Raw genomic sequence first — 21,137 nt, 5'->3', positions numbered from 1 at the left:
CTGAACTGGTTAGGGTTTACCATCTTATTTCTCTTTGTCCTGTCTTGTCTCTGTTCCTATTAGCATTTGTTCTGGGATTTACAATGTACATTTAAAAATTATTATGCAGTGTATATCTCTTCCCTCCTACTCCTTTATGCTATTGTCTAACTTTTTAAATAAATGTTAAACCTCTACAGTATATTATTATTTTTTGTCATGTAACTAAGGAATTAAATAAGGATGAATCTCTCTTTCTTCTGTTTTCCACTTCTATTATTTTCAACTTTTTCTTTTTGTGAAAGTTTCCATTTGATAGTGTTTCCCTTCAACTTGAAGACCTTATTTAAAATTTCTTGTTATGCAGGTCTGTTGATCTGAAACCATCTTGGATTTTTGCCTTCATTTTCTTTTTTCTTTTGGTTTGTTTTTCTTTACTGAACATAATTATTTTGAGATCCATGATATAGTAGATATTAATAATTCATCCCTTTTTTGTGGACTAGTCTTACATTGTATAGACATACCACAGTATTTATCCATATGCCATATGCTTATCCATATGGGTTTTTAAAAAAAATAAATTTATTCATTTTAATTGGAGGCTAATTACTTTACAGTATTGTAGTGGTTTTGCCGTACATTGACATGAATCAGTCACGGTGTACATGTGTTCCCCATTCTGAACCTCCCTCCCCATCAGATCCCTCTGGGTCATCCCAGTGCACCAGCTCCGAGCACCCTGTCCCATACCTCGAACCTGGACTGGCGACCTGTTTCACATGTGATAATATACATGTTTCAATGCCATTCTCCCAAATCATCCCACCCTCGCCCTCTCCTACAGAGTCCAAAAGACTGTTCTATACATCTGTGAATCTTTTTGCCTTCATTTTTGTAAAATATTTTCTCTGGATATAGAATTCGAGGTTGACTGTTTTTTTCTTTCAGCTCTTTAAAGATGTCATTGCATTATTTTAATGGGAAATCAGCAGCCATTTCTGTTACTGTTTTCCTGTAGGTAATGTCTCCCTTTTCCAGTTGCTTCTGAGATTTTCTCTTTATCACTGATTTTAGAAATTTGGCTATCATATGACTTGACTTTGTTTTTCCAGTTTATCTTCCTGTAGGTTTATTGAGCCTCTAAGATCAGTGGATTTGTAGATTTCATCACTTACAAATTTATGGACCTTATTTAAAATTCAGATATGGACATTGAGTTAAAATTCCAACTCAGTCTCTTTCCTGTCTTCTGGCACTCATAGATTGGTCGTGATTATTCCACTGGTTACTGATATTTTATTAATTTTTTCAGTTTTCCCTCTCTTCTTTAATTTGGGTAGCTTATTTTGCAAAGTTTTCAAGGTATCAGTTTAGACTTTTTTCCCCCTCTGTAGTGCTTAAAGTACTTTTAAGTCCATCTAATGTATTTTGCATATCGGGTATTACCTTTATCATTTCTATAATTTGGCATTTTATAGTTTCCATTAGATTCTGTTGATTCCCTATTTACTCCCTTTGTTTATACTTTCCTTTGTATCCCCAAATATGTTTTAATAGCTATTTTGAAGTCCTTGTCTGCTTATTCCTCGATAAGTATCATTTCTGGGTATATTTCTATGGACAGGTTTTTTCCCCCCCATAATATGTGTTATACTTTCCTGCTTCACATACTTGGCAACTTTAGATTGTGTGCTCAACATCACCGGTGCTTGTGTTACAGTGTCTGGAATTTGTTATCTTTTCTTAAGAGAATTGCATTTTGTTCTGGGAAGTCAATTTCTTTGTGGATTGGCTTAATTTTTTAAGACTTCTCCAAAAGTGTTGTAGGATATGGCTTATAGTAGCTTTTATTTTAGGAGTAGGTCAGTTCTACTTTACTTTAAGATGAGGCCTTTCCAGGATCTCTTAGAAATGCTCACAGTGTTCAGTGAAGCCTCTCCACTGTGACTAGCTGGAACTCATTACCATTTCAGATCCTTCCCAAACTCTGATAGTCGTTCTCCCTCTGATACTTATCCTTTCCAATGTGTGTAACGTTGTGTTTGGCCAATTACCCAGGGGTTCCTCTTTGCAGACTTCCAGCGTTCCTTTTCTGCCTTACCCACTTTCGTCGGAAGGCTGCCTTGCGGATTCTAGTCAGCTTGGTAGCTCCAAACTGTAACCTTCATCACAGCTCAGTGAGACTTCCATGTCCTGTTTGAGGTCTCACTTCATGCATCCTAGTCGAGAAAGTGCTTCCTGGCAGAGAGCGAGGGCGAGCCTGGGGCTCACCTCATCCGTTTCCCTTTCTCCCTGTGATCACATCTTGTCCGGCTTGTAATAAAGCATCTGAAATAGTTCTTTGCCTTATTTTATTTTTATTGTGGGAGGCCTAATCTGAAACTAGTGACTCTGGTTTTTTTTTTTTTTTTCTTTCTTTTAATTACAAAAGCAGTACATAATTGTAACAAATTCAAATAATGAAGAAATAGAGAAGTAACAAGAAGATTGTATTATCTTAATCTGCATTCTTCATAGAAACTTAGTGATTTAATATAAAATCCTCTATGCTCATATAAACTTGTATATACAAGGATTGACTTTTTTCTTTGGTTAAAAAAACAGTAAGATCATCCTACGTAGTTTGTTCTTCAACTTGCTTTCCCATGTGTTGTACTGATGATGTCTTTTCCAGTCAGTGTGCGTAGGTGTAATTCAGTCTTTTATTTTATTAAAATTTTCTTTTTTTCTTTTTGGCCGAGCATGTGGCTTGTGAGATCTCAGTTCCCTCATCAGGGATCTAGCCCTTGCCCACTGCAGTGGAAGCACAGGGTCTTAACTTCTGGACCACCAGAGAAGTCCCTATAATCCAGTCTTTTAAATGTAGCCACAGTGTTCCATTGCGAGAATGTGAACCCCATTTTATTTATCTGTTTCCCTATTTGTGGAAATTTAGATGGTATATACTGTGGCTTATTTTTTTCTTTCTCTTCTTATCTTTGTCCCTTTCCCCTTCTAACAATGCTGGAAAAGACATCCTGTTTGTCCATGGGTGTAGAATTCAAAATGTAGCTACTGCCGTGTTTCCTTCCTGAAAGTTATACTTTATACAGCCACGTAAAAGGTATGAGTGAAGCCATTCTTTTTCCCCTATCAGCACCGTAAGTTACCCATTTTCTAAAATATCATCAGGTTAGCAGAGTGGAAAAAAGCACCTCATTTCTAATTTGCATATCTTTATTTATTAGATAAAGCATATGTTAAATGGCTATTTTTTTTTTGTGTGTGTGTATGTGAATTGTTAGGTCATATCCTTTTGCCTGTATTCCTCTTGGATTACTTGACTTTTCTTTATTGACTGTGTCCTTATTTGACTATTCTCTTATTATTTCTAGATAGTATGAATGTTATCCTTTGTCATTTATTGCAGATATTTTTCCAAATCCATTTGTCTTTTAAATTTATTATGTCTTGTTTTCACAGAGAGGTTTTTTTTTGGTGTGGGGGGGGTGGTAACCACTCTTGTCATTCATTTTTTCCTTTATAGTTTCAAACTTTCTTATGCTTTAGAACTTCCTTGTTCTAGGATTGTATAATTTTTCTCATATCTGCTACCAGCACTGTTCAAAAATGTTACTTCGAACATTTAGATAATTAACTCCTCTGCATGTCTTCTAGTCCTACTAGTTTGTTCTTGCTCACCGGTTCTGATGTTAGAGTCAGAGAATGTTTGGGAGAGAGTGTTTATTGAACCCTTGGCGATTGCCCCCGTGGTCACACCCAGCCGTTTTACAGCAGCGGTGAGGATAAAGCCCAGGATTCCTCATTTTAAGTTCTTCCCGTTTTCCATTTCTAATCTGGGCACATGGGCACTGGACTGAAGTGTGCTTCTTCAGCCCTGGGCTGCTGTTGTGTACCAGCAGAGGATGAGGCGCTGGTGGTAAAGTTATGAACAGAATGGACACAGCATCTGATGTGGAATTAATAGTTAAAGCACAAGACAGACAGTGAGAAGTAGACATATATACTGATTTGGGATAAGGGCTGTGAAAGATATGAAATCATTGGAATGAAGGAGAAACAATGGGGCATAGAGGCTGCTGAGACAGGGCAGTCGGAGAACGCTGCCTGAGCAAGTGAGGTTTAAATGAAGATGTGAGAGATGGAGAGGAGCCCGGGACGGGTTCAGGGGGAGAGAGCTCCAGCCCGAGTGGACGGAAGCTCTGAGGCCGAGGCAAGCTCAGCAGCTGGTCCTGAGTGAGAGCCAGTTTAAACGGCTTCTCCAGGAATGGGGTAATTGTCAGATTGCTGGTGAACTCTTATCGTCAGCCTTCTTGAATACTTTCAGAAAACTCTGTTGACACTGGCTTTGTAAAAATCTGTGCTGTTCACTCCTCTCTAAAATCACACAGAATGCTGGAAAAATCTGGTGATACCATCTTCATTTTCACATTGTTAGGTGAAATTTTATCTTCTGGTGAAAACATCTTTATTTGGGTCAGAACACATGCTGAGTTTTCTGGAGCGGCTGGTTATAACTAGAAGTGATAGTAAAAACAAATTCCCTTCAGATGGGGCTTATTTCAGACAGATACAGAATATTGTACATAAATCTGTTTATCCTATAAAAATGAAATAAGAGGAAAGATCTGTTATCACAGGTAAAACAGAAATAATGGAAAAATGTTGTGGTGTTTGTTTAGCACATTAATATTTTTCAGACATTAAATTGTCCTCTTGCTGGTGTTCTATAGCATCTGTGTGTATATGGGTCTCAGAGTTGTATATGGGTCTTGTGTTGTTATCATTCTCTGCTTAAATTTACTTACAGGTTTCATTATTTTTTTTTTTTAAAGCTATGTGAGAACAGAGAAGTGACTTTTTTTTTTCACTTTCTTGTCCTCTTAAAGATTGCTTTTCCAAAGTGTATGCAGTTCTTTGTTAGGGTTAAAATTCACTAGACCTTCTTGTATTTGAAGGCCTCTCTTGGCTTTTTTTTTTTTTTTTTTTCTCTTGGCTTTTTTAGTATGCTTTTCACCCTTTGAAAAATAGAGTGAGGAAACTCATGGATGTCTGGTATACTTTTCCCATGAACAGAACATATTTTACATATGAGGGATAAGAGGGAGGTTTGAATTCTATAATATATCTTTTAGGTGGAAAAAGACTTCAGTTATATAATTCATGTTTAATTGTTTGTTAGTCCCTAAGGAATGGTAAACCCTTACCATTATTACAGATTTCTCTTGGGCTTGCTCGTTAGTGAAACATTTTGTTCCAGGTCCTGGGATGGCACTGTTGAGTGAGACCTTGTCTCAGACACTTGTGGGGAAAACACTCATGTAAGCACATTGTCTGATGTGATAAATGCTGAGGGACTTTTGTAGAGCATATTTGGGGGCACAGAGAGGAGGGCAGTCTGTTTTGACAAGTGTCAAAGAAGGTAGAGGTGACAGTTTGTTACCACAGGTGGCTGTCACCAACAAGAACCCTTTGAGTAACCTTGGAGGTGAACCTTCTAGGTAGAAACAGCAGTGTGTATGGAAGATAAAGACTAGAGCGTGCGTGCATGGTTTGTTTGCCAGGTGGTGGCAGTACTGGTGAGTTCTGAGGTGTGTGATGGAGGAAGGGGTGGGAGGTGAACTGGAAAGCCCTGAGGGGACCGTTGGTGAAGGGCCGTTCACGTCTGTGGAGGCATTTGGACTTGATTTTGTTGGAAATGGATAAGCACCAGGGATTTTAAAAGAGCAGAAGGATGAGCTCTGTTCACCTTTCTCTTTGATGACGATAACTTGGGATACAATTGAGGAAAGGTTAGAAGGAAAGAGCCTGAAGTTGGGAAGACCTGTTAGGAGGCTTTTATGAAAATCTAAGCCAGAGATGATGAGCCTGAATTGGGATATTAGCAGAGGCAGAGAGAAAAGGTGAAACATTTCAGACGCACTTCCGAGGTAGTAATCAGGCTAACTCCAGGCTCTGGCTGAGGGGCTGTGCCCTGTAGTGAAGCCAACGCTGCGTGGGGAGTGGCAAGGTGAGAGTCTGGGCTTTGTTCGCATCCTGACTGCTGGCGTCGCCTGGAGTCTCCTAATCGTTTGGAGTGTTTGTCGGTCAAGGCACGGCACTGGTCCTTCCTGGTTCTCCAGTTCTGGGATTCTGTTAACGGTGAAATGGAAGCAAAGGAAACAGCAGAAACCTCAAACCAACCTAACACAGTTCAGAACTGCACAGCCCCTTTTTCTTTTGCAGCCGGTAGCCTTTCTGTTATTGTACTGAAAAATTTGAAACAGAAGAAAAAATCAGGTGTTGAATTAGTAAGATGTTGATTCTCTTAAGTTTTATAATTGTGTGATTGAGAACAAACAGTTCTTGATTGACTTGCCTAATATGTATTTTTTCTCTAATACTGTGTTGATATAATTTTCCTTTGTTTTTCTTCAGCATCTGTATTTGAAATATGTATTTAAAAGATTATGTATCTAAAAGATTGGCAGTTGAAATTTTCTTTTTTTTTTTTGCTTTTGGAGGAACTTAGCTCCCTGGATTGGAATCGTTTTTTGCCCATTCTCTATGCTCTTGATCTCTCTTAATTTCATGAGTATTTTGAGGGATAGCATTCCTGGACCTTTACCTGATGGGGACACGCTCAGCATTCAGTAGACCACTGGGTCAGTAGACTTCACTCTCCAGTAAGTGGGGCAAAGCATGGTTCATTTTTGCCCCTTTTCCTTGAAGTGACTTTTTGGGAGCTGTTCTTTTCTCCTGAATGGGAGTGTTAGAGACCTTTAGGAAATGATGTCATACTTGAATACTTTTCTTGCTGCAGAAACTGTATGTTAACTATCTTTATAATGTTAAAAGCACTTCCTTTTTCATTCTAGTTCCGAAAGACCCAAAACCGCAGTGGAGGCGTGTGGCATGGAGTTACGACTGCACTCTGCTGGCCTATGCTGAAAGCATGGGAACTGTGAGGGTGTTTGATCTCATGGGAAGTGAGCTCTTCGTTATTACTCCGGTATGTACATACCCAAAAACTGCCTTTTATGTATAGGTACTTGAATGAATGAGTGAAAGTGATGAAAGAGGAAATATAAATCAGGATAATAAGCTGTGGAGTTAAGATCTTAGATCTCGTTAGAGACCTGTTTGTGAAATACGTCTTCTTTGTGTTTTGAAATGTACTATGCAGACATCAGTTCAGTCACTCAGTTGTGTCTGATTGTTTGCAACCCCATGGACTGCAGTATGCCAGGCTTCCCTGTCCATCACCAACTCCCAGAGCTTACTCAAACTAATCTACCATTATTATAAGATGGTAGTAAGTCAGTACTAAATAAGAGGTGTGGAAAGTGGTAATAAAGTTCCAGTGAAGGAAAGAAGTCAATGGGCCATTGGAACAGAACCAGCCTGAGAGGAGTTAGAATTTGTTACCCTAAAGGGGTAGAAATTGAGATGGACAGTGAAGAAAAAAAATTTAATGGTGGTAGTAACTTATATTTGTGTGGTGCTTTGTATTTCATTAACGACTGATGTATATTCCTGTGTGATATTCACAACACCCTTTGATTAGACTGGCTACATGTATCCTCATTTTACAGTTTAGAGAGTTTAAACTGTGAGGAAGTAAAATGACTTTTCCCCTGGTAATCCAGTTAATGAGTGTCTCTTTTAGGAATTCAGTGCTTTTTCTTTTTTTTTAACTTTGTATCCTTCCTCAAGTGAACAAAATACAGGGTCTGGAAGAACAGTGGTCCTAATTTCGGCTGTATTTTACAATCACCTGTGAAGTGTTATAAAGAACAGAAAATGAAACAAAACAAATTACTGGATTTCCCAGGCTACACCCAGACAAAGTCTGACTTAGTTGATCTGAGTGGGACCTGAAGGATATATCATGTTTACGGTCCTCAACTGATTCTAGTGAGAAGCTGGGAGTGAGAACCAAGGATATAGAGAATGGTTTTTGTTCAAAAATGAGTGGAAAAACTTGAAAAAGTACACTGTGCTCATGTTATAGAAGTTCTGGGGAGCCAAACAAAGAAGGTTTAATTACTGTTTTCTAGAGTAGTACTATTTGTGCTAAGTCACTTCGGTTGTGTCCGACTCTTTGGGACCCTATGGACTATAGCCTGCCAGACTCCTCTGTCCATGTGACTCTCTAGGCAAGAATACTGGAGTGGTTTGCCATGCCCTCCTCCAGGGGATCTTCCCGACCCAGAGATCGAACTCACGTCTCTTACATTTCCTGCATTGACATTGGGTTCTTTACCACTAGCACCACCTGGGAAGCCCCAACACTGTTCAGTAGAAATTTAATGTGATCTGTATATGTGATCACATGTAATGTAAAATTTTTCAGTAACATTAAGTTTAACAGGTGAAATTAATTTTATTTAACATATCCAAAATGATTACATGTTGAAATGACTATAAAAATTATCAATGAAATATTTCACATTATTTCTTTGGTACTAAGTCTTTGAAATTTGGTGTGTCTTTTTATGTTTTTAGCTTATCTCTGTTTGTATCTATCAGATGTTCCATAGCCACATGTGGCTACACTATTGACAATTTTATTGAGTGATTCTAGACAGTGAGGGTCCACTCAGGGTGGTGAATGTGCTTCCTAAGGTGCACATGCCTCCAGGTCTTTAGCAAATATAGCCTGATATTTACTTGATGGAATAAGGCTGGTGTTGAGTGACTGTTTAAGAGTCCTTCCCTTTAAATTGCCAATTAGGCAAATGGAAATAGCTGGAGACTTCTTTCTTTTCTCTTTCTTTTTAATGTAATACTGGTTACTACTGGTAGTGGAAATTAACATTTGAGAGCTTATATCTGAATTCTGTATCTTATAATTCTTTGAGGCTGAATGATAGAATTAGTTTTTTTCTTTTTTCTTTTGCTCCCTTTATTTTGCAGTAGAAATATAGTCTTAACAGAAATTCACTTCCTAGGTGAACATCTCACCCAAAGAGGATGCTGTGGTTCCAGCCTGTGGTTGGGAGGGCTGGTCTAGACTAGGATGTGTAGTTCTGGGCCCTTTGGCTTAGTAGATGATTCTTCATATACGATCAGTTCTGGGGCTATCTTAAGGTACGCCTGGCAAGGCCAGTGTCTTGAATATCCTTTCATTATACATGTGGTAACTTATATCTAGTATTTTTTAGTGACTTAATTTCTTTCTCTTCCATAGGCATCTAGTTTAGCAGGTGATTTGAGCTATGCCATTGCTGGACTGATATTTTTAGAATATAAAGCAAGTGCACAGTGGTCTGCAGAACTCTTGGTCATCAATTACCGAGGAGAACTTAGAAGCTACCTTGTAAGGTAAAAATACACTTTATTTGAGATTCCCTGTTTGAAATAATGTTTGCTTCCTTGCTTTAGTGTTAAATTTTGGTGCCTTTTTTTTCTTTCAACATTTTATTATGAAAAATTGCAAATATGAAAGGAAGGTTGATTTACTGTATAGCACAGGGAACCTGTAGTCAATGTCTTGTAACAACCTATAGTGGAAAATAATCTGAAAAATAATATATGTGTATTACTGAACTACCTCACTCTGTACCTGAAACATTGTAAGTCAACTATACTTCAATAAAATATGTATGTTAAGAAAAAAAGGGGAGATACATTCATTCACACTTAAGAGAAATTTAAAAGGATCCACTGTTAGTCTATGCTTTGTTAAATAAACCTGTATATAATTTTAAAAACAAGGTTGAAAGAATTTTGTAGTAAGCTCTCATATACCTCCACTTAAACTCTTGCTTAGCATTTTGCTTTACATACTGTGTCATATTTCTATTTCTCTGGCCATTAATCAGTCCTATTTTTTAATGTATTTCAGAGTCACTACTTATTATTTTAGTATAGTAATAGTGAAGTTGCTCAGTCGTGTCTGACTCTTTGTGAACCCATAAACTTTAGCCTACCAGGCTCCTCCGTTCATGGGATTTTCCAGGCAAGAATACTGGAGTGGGTTGCCATGCATATTTTAGTATGCATATGATTAATTAAAAGTTCAGAATGTACTTATGGTTTTCTTTCGATCGAGAAAATTTGCATGCAATGAAATGCACAGATCTTAACTGTACCAGCCAGTGAATTATAACAAATGCATACACTTGTGCAATTCAAAGTCCTGTCAAGATACAAAACACTACCATCAAGCAAGAAAGTTCCCTCAGCCTCTTCCTAGTAAAAGCTTTGTCCATACCCACCCTCAGAGGAACTGCTGTTTATAATTTTTCTTCATCATAGATTGGTTTTGCCTATCTTAATGATTTACACTAATAGACACATAGAGTATGTACTCTTTTCGTTCAAGTCTTTCATTTCAGCGTATGTTGAGATTCATCCTTATTTTTACATGCATCAGTAGTTTATTCTTTTTATGGCTGCTTAGTACTTCATTGTATGACTGTCTCACTAGTCTTAGTTTGGGTTGTTATGACAAAATACCATAACTGGGTGGCTTATCAATAACAAATTTATTTCTGACAGTTTTGGAGGCTGGAAGTCTGAGATCAGGGTTCCAGCCTGGTCAGGTTCTGGTGAGAGCTCTTTTTTGGGTGCAGACTGTCCACTTTTTCTTATATCCACACATGATAGAGAGACAGCTAGTTAGCTCTCTAACCTCTTATAAAGACACTTAACCCATCTTGACCTGATAGCTCCCTAAGATCCCACCTCCAGATATCATCACATTGATATTAGGGTCTTAAATGAATTTGAGGGGATACAAACATTCAATCTGTGGGGATCACAAATCCTCAGGCCATAGCACTCCTGATCTGTTTATCCATTCTTCTTTTGATGGAGCTCCCAGTTTCCAGTTTTGTAAATAAAACAACTGTGACCATTCTTGTGTGTCTTTATGGGTAAATGTTTTCATTTCTCTTGGGTCAGTATCTTTGAGTGGAATTCCTGAGTTATAAGGTAGATATAGTTTGTTTTTTTATAAGAAATTGCCAGACCTTTTTCAGAGTGGGTATAGCATTCATAGTCCTACTAATAATTTATCAGAGTTCGGGTGGTTTTACATCCTCAGCAATATTTAAGGATATAAATTTGGTGGTGTCTATCTTTATAATTGTAGACATTTTAATGGGTATTTAGTGGCATCTCACTGTGGTTTAATGGTATTTATTTCTTACTTACCTTCTTAAATTTAGTGTTGGAACACATCAGAGCTATCAGGAGAGCCACTGTTTCAGCTTCAGCAGTCATTATCCTCATGGAATCAACACAGCTATTTACCATCCCGGGCACAGGTAAGCAGCCATTTGCTCTCGTATTTAGTGGAGTATTAAAGTGGATGTAGAAGTCTTGGCACGATTTCAGAGGGAAGAAATTGTCTGTTCTGATTTTTATTTTGGCTTCATTTCCTCCTCTTGTGTATAGTTGCCTTAATGTTTGTGGGATTGTTGACTCCCCCTTCTGAACATTCATGCTCATCTGTCTGGCACACTGGGCTTCTTGGAGCAAAAATGGGCATTGGGAATATTCACTGAGAAATGTCTTCTCTCTTTGTTCTCTTCATCTGTTCGTATTTGTGAAATGAAGATAATACAGAACACGTCGCATTGTCGAGGCAGTTAAAAAGCAGTGCATATGAAATGCCCTGGCATGGAAGGACCTCAGTAGCTGTTCTTCCCTTCTTTTGTCCTTCTTTGCAAGTTGGGGCTGCACTGATTATTGCACAGTCAGTTTCTGCCACTCCAAGCACAACTCCGAGATACTGTGCACTCAGTTCCAGACTTCTGCAATAAAAGGGATATTGTTGCAATAAAGGGAGTCACACACATTTTTGATTTCTTAGTGCCTATAGAAGTACATTTACATTATATTATTATTTTAAGTGTGTAATAGCATTATGTCTAAAAAAGTGTACATACCTTAATAAAAAAGTACAAAACAGTTAATGGTAGTAACATCAAAGATCACTGATCTCAGATCATCATAACAAATATATTAATAATGAAAAAGTTTGAAATATTGAGAGAATTACCAAAATGTGACACAGAGACACGCATTGGTTGCTTTTGGAAAACTGACACTTTTAGACTTGCTCTATGTGAGGCTGCCACAGACTTTCAGTTTGTAAAACAAAAAGGCTGTATCTGTGAAGTGCAATAAAGCAAAACAGAGTGAAACAAGGTTGGCCTGTGTGTTTGATTCTTCCTATGTGCCACTTATCCATGTATTTGCCAGCTACACGGAGGGTTACCTAAAACTTTCGACATTTTCTGCTTCCCATGATTTCTCACTTTGACTTTGTTATTTGTGAATAAAATTTACATATATTTTATAAATTAGTCATACTAACTTTTTGGTTCTCTAAAAGGGAGGAATATTAAATTGAGCCAGGCAAGCCTTGCTTGAGTTCTGAATTTTGAGACTTACCGTCTTGGCAAGTACTTAAATTCTGATCCTCAAGTGTACTTAAGTATTTTAATTGAAAATGTGTGAAAGTTTTCTTTCTGTTTGATCATAGGTCTGTCCTTCTTTTTTGTTCAGAATGTCATGATTATGAAGTTTTTATACTAAAGAGTACACACACACACCTGTACAGCTCCAATGAATTCCTGTTTATACTTGATCCCATTTCCTCTGGTCCCGTGTTGATAACCACTGTCCTAAGTTTTGCTTAGATCTCTTGCTTTCTTTATAGTTTTACTACTTATTCATATTTAGGTATAATACATAATGTATTTGTTGTTGCTATTCAGTTGCTAAGTAGTGTCTGACTCTTTGGGATCCCATGGACTGCAGCACGCCAGGCTTTCCTGTCCTTCACTATCTCCTGGAGTTTGATCAGACTTGTTTCCATTGAGTTGGTGATGCCATCCAACCACCTCATCCTCTGTCACCCCCTTTTCCTCTTGCCCCCCTCAATCTTTGCCAGCATCAGGGTCTTTTCCAGTGGGTTGGCTCTTAGATGTATTAGGTGGCCAAAGTATTGGAGCTTCAGCATCAGTCATTCCAGTGAATCTGTTCAGTTCAATTCAGTTCAGTCGCTCAGTTGTGTCCGACTCTTTGTGACACCATGAATTGCAGCACGCCAGGCCTCTCTGTCCATCACCAACTCCCGGAGTTTACTCAAACTCATGCCCATCGAGTCAGTGATGCCATCCAGCCATCTCATCCTCTGTCGTCCCCTTCTCCTCCAATCCCTCCCAGCATCAGGGTCTTTTCCAATGAGTCAACTCTTCACATGAGGTGGCCAAAGTATTGGAATTTCAGTTTCAGCATCAGTCCTTCCAATGAACACCGAGGACTGATCTCCTTTAGGATGGACTGGTTGGATCTCCTTGCAGTCCTAGGGACTCTCAAGAGTCTTCTCCAACACCATAGTTCAAAAGCATCAATTTTTCGGTGCTCAGCTTTCCTCACAGTCCAACTCTCACATCCGTACATGACCACTGTTTGGAAAAACCATAACCTTGACTAGACGGACTTTTGTTGGCAAAGTAATGTCTCTGCTTTTTAATATGCTGTCTAGGTTCGTCATAACTTTCCTTCCAAGGAGTAAGCGTCTTTTAATTTCTTGGCTGCAGTCACCATCTGCAGTGATTTTGGAGCCCCAAAAAATAAAGTCTGACACTGTTTCCACTGTCTCCCCATCTATTTCTCATGAAGTGATGGGACCAGATGTCATGATCTTAGTTTTCTGAATGTTCAGTGTTGATTTCTTTTAGGATTGACTGGTTTGATCTTCTTACTGTCCAAGGGACTCTCAAGAGTCTTCTCCAGCACCACAGTTTGAAAGCATCAATTCTTGGACACTTAGTCTCGTTTATGGTCCAACTCTCACATCCGTCTGTGACTACTGGAAAAAACATAGCTTTGACTATATGGACCTTTGTAGGCAAAGTGATGTCTCTGCTTTTTACTATGATGTCTAGGTTTGTCATATGAATGTGTAAATGGAATCACATAGGACAGGGGTCCCCTACCCCAGGGGTGCAGATGGATCACAACAGCAGGAGGTCAGCAGCAGTCCAGTGAGCTGAACTTCATCTGCCTCTCTCCCAAGCTCTCATTACCCCCTGAATCATCCCCCCAACTCTGGCTTTTGCTTTGTGTATTTCATGATGACTCCTCGATTGTCTGTCTGTCTTTTTTTTTTTTTAACCAAGGTCAGTATTAGACATCCTAGCAGTATTTCAGGAAGGTAAGTGAGGTTCTCTTGGGATCATAGGTTTGAAATGATCATACACTTAATAGCTATTACGTGATAACAACTTGTCATAAGTGAGACTATATTCATTATTTCTTAAGGCTTTCACTTTGTGGCATAGGATGTAAGTAAATAAAGGTATTTCTGGAGGAGTGGTCTCAAAATGAAAGTTTTGGAAGGGTGAATTATGAAACCACTGAAGGAGAGCCTCTTCTTGGTTTTGCAGTCATATACAATTTGTGACAGCAGTCAGCTTGGAGATGGATGACTGCATTAAGGTTTCTGAATGAGAATTGTTATAAAGCAAGGAATACATGTAAATGCCTTGTTGTGCATGACAAAAATATTGCTAGTTGTTTATATTTTCCACTATGTGATCTTTTTTTAACGAAAGAACCTGAAATATTCATCACGTTTTTAATTTATTTTTGGTTACTCTAGTAATGCAAGCCTGTGGTATTTTTCATCCACAAGGATTCTGTAAATGTGAAATAAATCAGCCAGACTGGAGTTAGGATAAATTGGTAATATACAAACTCAAGGCTTTATTGAGAGCACTACTGGAGAAGAGAAAGTGAGGTGGTAATTGGGTGATACGAAAGAAAAATTAGTTGAGAAGCTTTGGGATAAGCTCTGTGGATTTGCTGATTTGGACTTTTCTTTTTCGTCTTCTACTCACAGCCTAAGAATGCATTTTATCCGCTCCAGACTGTCTCGTATTCCAGTTTTGCTCTCCCTCCTACACTTACCCAGACACTTCCTCCTGTTTTCTGTTCTGGGTGTTGCCTTCGTGTGTTAGTTTTGGCTTATATTGTACGCGGATTCCAGCTAGGAGGACTCTCGTACCTCTGCATTTTTAGAAGGGGCTGCAGTAAACTTTTCGTTCAGGGGGTTGTGCTTCTGGTGGTGATTAGGTTGTGGTGCTGCCCTCCAGGAGTGTACAGTCTATTTTGGGAGTCACACACTCACAAATAAGGGCACCCACGTAATATGAATAAGTTAAAATACAGTACAGTAGTCTGCCCTATCCACAGGGTGTATGCCCCAAGACCATCAGGGGATGCCTGAAACTTCAAGTAGTACTGAACCTTGTATATAGTATCCCCCCCCCCCCCCCACATACATACATGCCTGTGGTAAAGTTTAATTTATAAATAAGGCACAGTAAGAGAATATTTGAACTGCCAGCATCACTACTCTTGTGCTTTGGGGCCGTTTTTTAGTAAAATAAGGCTTCCGTGAACACAGGCACTGCAGTACCTCACCATCCAGCTCTGATAACCTGGATGGCTAATGAGTGCCTGAAGGGTGGGCGCACTGGCCAAAGGCACGTCATCTCTTGGGGCAGAGTGTACCAGGATGGCACAGGAAGGCGCAGGATTTCGTTACACTACTCAGAGTGGTGTGCAGTTAAAACTTGTGAACTGTTTATTTCTGGAATGTTCCATTTCATGTGTTTGGACTGCAGTTGACTGTGGGTAACTGAAGTTGCAAAAGGTGAAACTGTGGGTGGGTGGGACTGCTGTTTATATTTTTAAATGATAGCTTCTGCTTTCACCAGCTTTTTGTTGTTCTTGTTGTTTTGAGGTTTTGATCCTAATTTTATTGTACATTTCTACAAACAAAATCTGACTTATTCAACTTTGAGCCTCCAACAGTTCTTTTATAAACTGCTCAAAGATAATTAGTGTTGGGAAGCTAACTTTTTCTAGGTCCTGAATTATATCTCAACAAACACAAAAGGTGGAAAACAAGCCTCTTTTCTTGGTCCCTTTTAAGAAACCACTCATTCTTGGAATCCTTGATGACTCTTTGGTATTTTAAGTGTATAATTCAGTGATTTTTTAATAAATATGTAGGGTTGTGCAAGCTCTACGCCAGTAAGTTCTAGAATATTTCCAGTGCTCCTAAAGATCTTTCATGCCCATGAGTTTCATGGAATGTAAATCACAACCTCAATAAAACTGTAATAAAGAGTGAATTGGAAAGGAAAAAGATCCTTTAAGCAGGTTTTCATTTGAACACTTTCTTTTTAAGTTTTAAAATTACTTTTAATTCACATATAGTAAAAAGGGTGTATGTTTTTTACAAAAACTACTGAAGTATAGTTGACTGACGATGTTATATTTCTTCTTTACTGTAAAATGACTCAGTTGTACACATCTATATTCCTTTCCGTTATGATTCCTCACAGGATATTGGGTATAGTTTCCTGTGCTGTACAGTAGGACCTTGTTTATCCGTCTCCTCTGTAATAGTGAGGCTCTACTGATCCCAAACTCCCGTTCCTTTCCTCCCTTCCCCTTCCGCCCCCTTGGCAAACACAAGTCTGTTCTCTGTATCTGTGAGTCTGTTTTTACAGATACATTGATTTGTATTGTATTTTAGATTCCACATAGAAGTCATATCATGTGATATTTGTCTTTTTCTTTCTGACTTTAATCTCTGGGTCCATCCATGTTGCTTCAGATGACATTGCATATTTCTTGATGAGTGAGTAATACGTCAGTTCTGTGTGTGTGTGTGTGTGTGTGTGTGTATGTGTGTGTGTGTGTATACACACCCCATCCTCTTTATCCACTCCTCTGTTCATGGACATTTAGGTTGTTCCATATCTGGCTAAGTGATACCCTTGGCTATTATAAATAGCGCTACTGTGAATACAGTGGTGCATGTATCTTTTGAATTATAGCTTCATCTGGATATATGCCCAGGAGGTGGACTGCGGGATCGTAGGGCTACTCTAGTTTTCTGAGGAATCTCTATACTGTTTTCCCTAGTGGTTGCACCAGCTTACATTCCCACCAACTGAACACTTATCTTTATGTTAAGAAAGATACCCAGGTTTATGTTAAGAAAGATACCTATGTTTCATATAGTCTATAGGGAAAAACCATGATTGATTGATAATGTTTCATGGTTGTGTTAAGGATTAATTCAAGCATTTGAGTGATTCCCCCCCCCCTTTTAGTCACCTGTGTTAAGCCAGATACAGATTCTACAAAAAGAATGTGAGACAACATTTACAAGGAGTAATAAGCTAGGTTGTCAGCTTGCATATATATAGAGAACAGTTAGGTAGGAGTGAACTGGCTAAAGAGTAGTTGGGTGATTGCGTTCTCCTGAATGTGCACTCACAGTATTTGCTACTATTCTGTGCAGGTCTCAGAAGATGGACGAGGAGATCGTCTTTAGAAAGCTGTTAATTTTAGGGGATACCGAGGAACACTTTAAGTAATGGCATACTGCAGCACTGAAGGGCTGTGTCTCCGGATTTGGTCATCTCTTGTGGGTTTCTGATTTCCCCTAAACAGCACCCAGCATTTTATTTATTTTACTTTTTAAAATTTATTTATGTTTAATGGAAAGATAATTGCTTTACAGTATTGCATTGGTTTCTACCAAGCATCAACATGAATCAGCCATAGGTTTACCCATGTCCCCTCTCACTTGAATATCCTTCCCTCAGCGTTTTAAATGCAGGCGTCCCTCACACTCATTTACTTGCGATATTCCCTTTATCCCATGAGTTGTACTTAGTGGGGGGATCAAAAATGTCATGTGTGAATGAGCTCTCAGGAGACATGACAACCTCACTGGCACAGAATGGAAAGGAAACAGTCCTGGGCGTGGGCTGGGAAGGGGTGTGGGTAGAGTACGCAGAGGACCTACCATCTCAGTACATCACCCGCAGCTAGGGAAATGTCCCACAAATGTGTTAACTTTATCCTGTGGAAGAGATAGTGTTGAGAATATCCTATCTTAAAGGTTTACCGAAGAGCACGAGTAAATTTTTATTCTCTTATAAGCTGTAAGATCCATATAGACCTATGAGATGCTTTGGGGAGCTAATCAGTGAGTCTTTATATCCATTATATTGCTGTAAAATTGCCCATCTTTCTTTCTGGTTCCTAAGGTCATATATATTCTGTGAGAATCAGGTCAGTGGTGTGTAAAAGATATACTGTATTGACAGCTGGAGGAGCAGTTAGGTATAAATTGCATTAGGAAATTTCTCATAAGCCCTAGCTAGATAAGATTTAATAATTTTATGAAAGATTGCTTCTAGAAAAGGAATGAGTGCCGTAGTCCTGATCCTTGTTGATTATCTTCCACTGCAGCGAGAGAGAGTGTTTGGCCTTTGATAATGTAGGGGCTATTGACATTTGAGAGATTAATGTGCAGCTTTGTAGCTGGCAAGTGTGAATGTCAGAAATTGAGTATCTTAACTTACATTAAGGAGCTTTTCTTGTTGCCTTTCGAATGCTCATTCTTCCAGTGTAAGCAAATTCTTCTTTCCATGAGTTCAGGTTGGTTTTTAGAAGAGAAACGAAGAGGTCCTGTTGTTAGTAGAGAAAGCTGCGTCGTCTTGGCAGAGAAGAAGCTCCGTAGATGTGAATTAAGGAACTTGCTGAGCTTCATGGACTAACTTTTCTTTTTTTCTTAAACAGGTATTTGTTTCAGGTGAGGTAGGGAAGTCTTGGCCACATCCTGTGATCTGTTTTTATCCAGAATATATTACAGATAGGGAGACATGCGTGACTCAGAAGCATCTTGGTTCTTAGCAGCCTTCAGCTGTCTTTTAAGTCAGTGACAGTGCTTTATTACTTTTACTTTTCTTTGGCCTACCATTGAAAAAAAATTATTTGGAAATCATTGTTAACCCATCCATCAGTCCTCTACGTGGAGAGTCTTTGAGAGAAGAGACTAGTTCTCATTATGTTATAGTTATTTACGCTTAAGTGGGCCCTTGTAGGCCTTGATAAAGTTTTGAATTCCTACAGGTGGTAAATAACCAGTCTGTGTCTCTCCTCTTTGAGTGTTTTGGTTGTAGTTTAACCTGATACATGATAACTTTGTATGTCAGTGAATTTCATTAATCTTAAGCAGGGTATTTTGTACCTGGGTTATACTCCCTCCCACCCTGCCCCCCTGGCCCCTAACTTTAAGGACTATTTCCACAATCCTTCTGAAGAATTTATGGAAATAAAATTTTAAGAAGTGACTTGGGCCACATTGAATTTCTTCTTATACTTGGAGTGATGCTAGCTATTGTGGATCTCTCTTGGAAGTAAAGAGATGAAAGAAGATGATTATGTTTGTTTATTTTATAGGAAATAAGGAATGGTGCTTAATTATGGTTTAAATACAAAAAGAAAATTTAAAAAATACATTTGTGGTGTGATAGAATGTATACTGGATTCAGTTCAGTTCAGTTGCTCCGTCGTGTCTGACTCTTTGAAACCCCATGGACTGCAGCACGCCAGGCTTCCCTGTCCATCACCAACTCCCAGAGTTTACTCAAACTCATGTACGTTGGGTCAGTGATGCCATCCAACCATCTCATCTTCTGTCATCCCCTTATCCTCCCGCCTTCATTCTTTCCCAGATCAGGGTCTTTTCAAATAAGTCAGCCCTTTGCATCAGGTGGCCAAAGTATTGGAGTTTCAGCTTCAGCATCAGTCCTTCCAATGAATATTCAGTACTGATTTCCTTTAGAATGGACTGGTTGAATATCCTTGCATTCCAAGGGACTCTCAAGAGTCTTCTCCAGCACCACAGTTCAAAAGCATCAATTCTTTGGCGCTCAGCTTTCTTTATTGTCCAACTCTCACATCCGTACATGACTACTGGAAAAACTATAACTTTGACTTGATGGACCTTTGTTGGCAAAGTAATATCTCTGCTTTTTCAATATGCTCTCTAGGTTGGTCATAGCTTTTCTCCCAAGGAACAAGCGTCTTTTAATTTCATGGCTGCAGTCACCATCTGCAGTGATTTTGGAGCCCCCCAAAATAAAGTCTGACACTGTTTCCCATTGTTTCCCTATCTGTTTGCCATGAAGTGATGGCACCAGATGCCATGATCTTAGTTTTCTGAATGTTGAGCTTTAACCCAGCTTTTTCACTCTCCTCTTTCATTTTCGTCAAGAGGCTGTTCAGTTACTCTTCACTTTCTGCCGTTAAGTGTGGTGTCATCTGCATATCTGAGTTTATTGATATTTTTCCTGGCAATCTTGATTCCAGCTTGTGCTTCATTCACCCCGGCATTTTTCATGATGTACTCTGCATATAAGTTAAATAAGCAGGGTGACAACATACAGCCTTGATGTACTCCTTTCCCAACTTGGAATCAGTCCGTTGTTCCATGTCTGCTTCTAACTGTTGCTTCTTGACCTGCATGCAGGTTTCTCAGGAGGCAGGTAAGATGGTCTGGTATTCCCGTGTCTTGAAGAATTTTCCACAGTTTCTTGTGATCCACACAATCAAAGGCTTTGGCATAATCAATATGCCAGCAGAAGTACATGTTTTTCTGGAACTCTTTTGCTTTTTCGATGAGCCAGTGGATGTTGGCAATTTGATCTCTGGTTCCTCTGCCTTTTCTAAATCCAGCTTGAACATCTGGAAATTCACAGTTCATGTACTGTTGAAGCCTGGCTTAGAGAATTTTGAGCATTACTTTGCTAGTGTGTGAGATGAATACAATTGTGCAGTAGCTTGAGCATTCTTTGGGATTGCCTTTCTTTGAGATTGGAATGAAAACTGACCTTTTCCAGTCCTATGGCCACTGCTGAGTTTTCCAAATTTGCTGGCATATTGAGTGCAGCACTTACACAGCATCATTTTTGAGGATTTGAAATAGCTCAACTGGAATTCCATCACCTCCACTAGCTTCATTCATAGTGATGCTTCCTAAGGCCCACTTGCCTTCCTATTCTGGGATGTCTGGCTCTGTGTGGGTGATCACACCATCTTGGTTATCTGGGTCATGAAGATCTTTTTTGTACAGTTCTTCTGTGTATTCTTGCCACCTCTTCTTAATATCTTCTGCTTCTATTAGATCCATACCATTTCTGTCCTTTATTGTGCCCATCTTTGCATGGAATGTTCCCTTAGTATCTCTAATTTTCTTGCAGAGATCTCTAGTCTTTCCCATTCTATTTTTCTTTATTTGCATTGATCGCTGAGGAAAGCTTTCTTATCTCTCCTTC

The 21,137-nt window shown here is 39.0% G+C and overlaps 1 protein-coding gene across 1 annotated transcript in view; it reads left to right on the top strand.

Annotated features, from left to right (window-relative positions):
• Positions 1 to 21,137, top strand: part of NBAS (NBAS subunit of NRZ tethering complex) — a 312,486-nt gene that overhangs the window by 19,149 nt on the left and 272,200 nt on the right. Inside the window, exons 7-9 of the mRNA XM_065928602.1 lie at positions 6,840 to 6,973; positions 9,155 to 9,288; positions 11,139 to 11,237. Coding sequence (XP_065784674.1) covers positions 6,840 to 6,973; positions 9,155 to 9,288; positions 11,139 to 11,237 — 367 coding nt within the window. The remainder of the gene's footprint in view (positions 1 to 6,839; positions 6,974 to 9,154; positions 9,289 to 11,138; positions 11,238 to 21,137) is intronic.

The sequence above is a fragment of the Muntiacus reevesi genome, chromosome 3, assembly GCF_963930625.1.
Source record: "Muntiacus reevesi chromosome 3, mMunRee1.1, whole genome shotgun sequence".
Taxonomy (NCBI): domain Eukaryota; kingdom Metazoa; phylum Chordata; class Mammalia; order Artiodactyla; family Cervidae; genus Muntiacus; species Muntiacus reevesi.
This window is presented reverse-complemented; position numbering and strand designations above follow the sequence as displayed.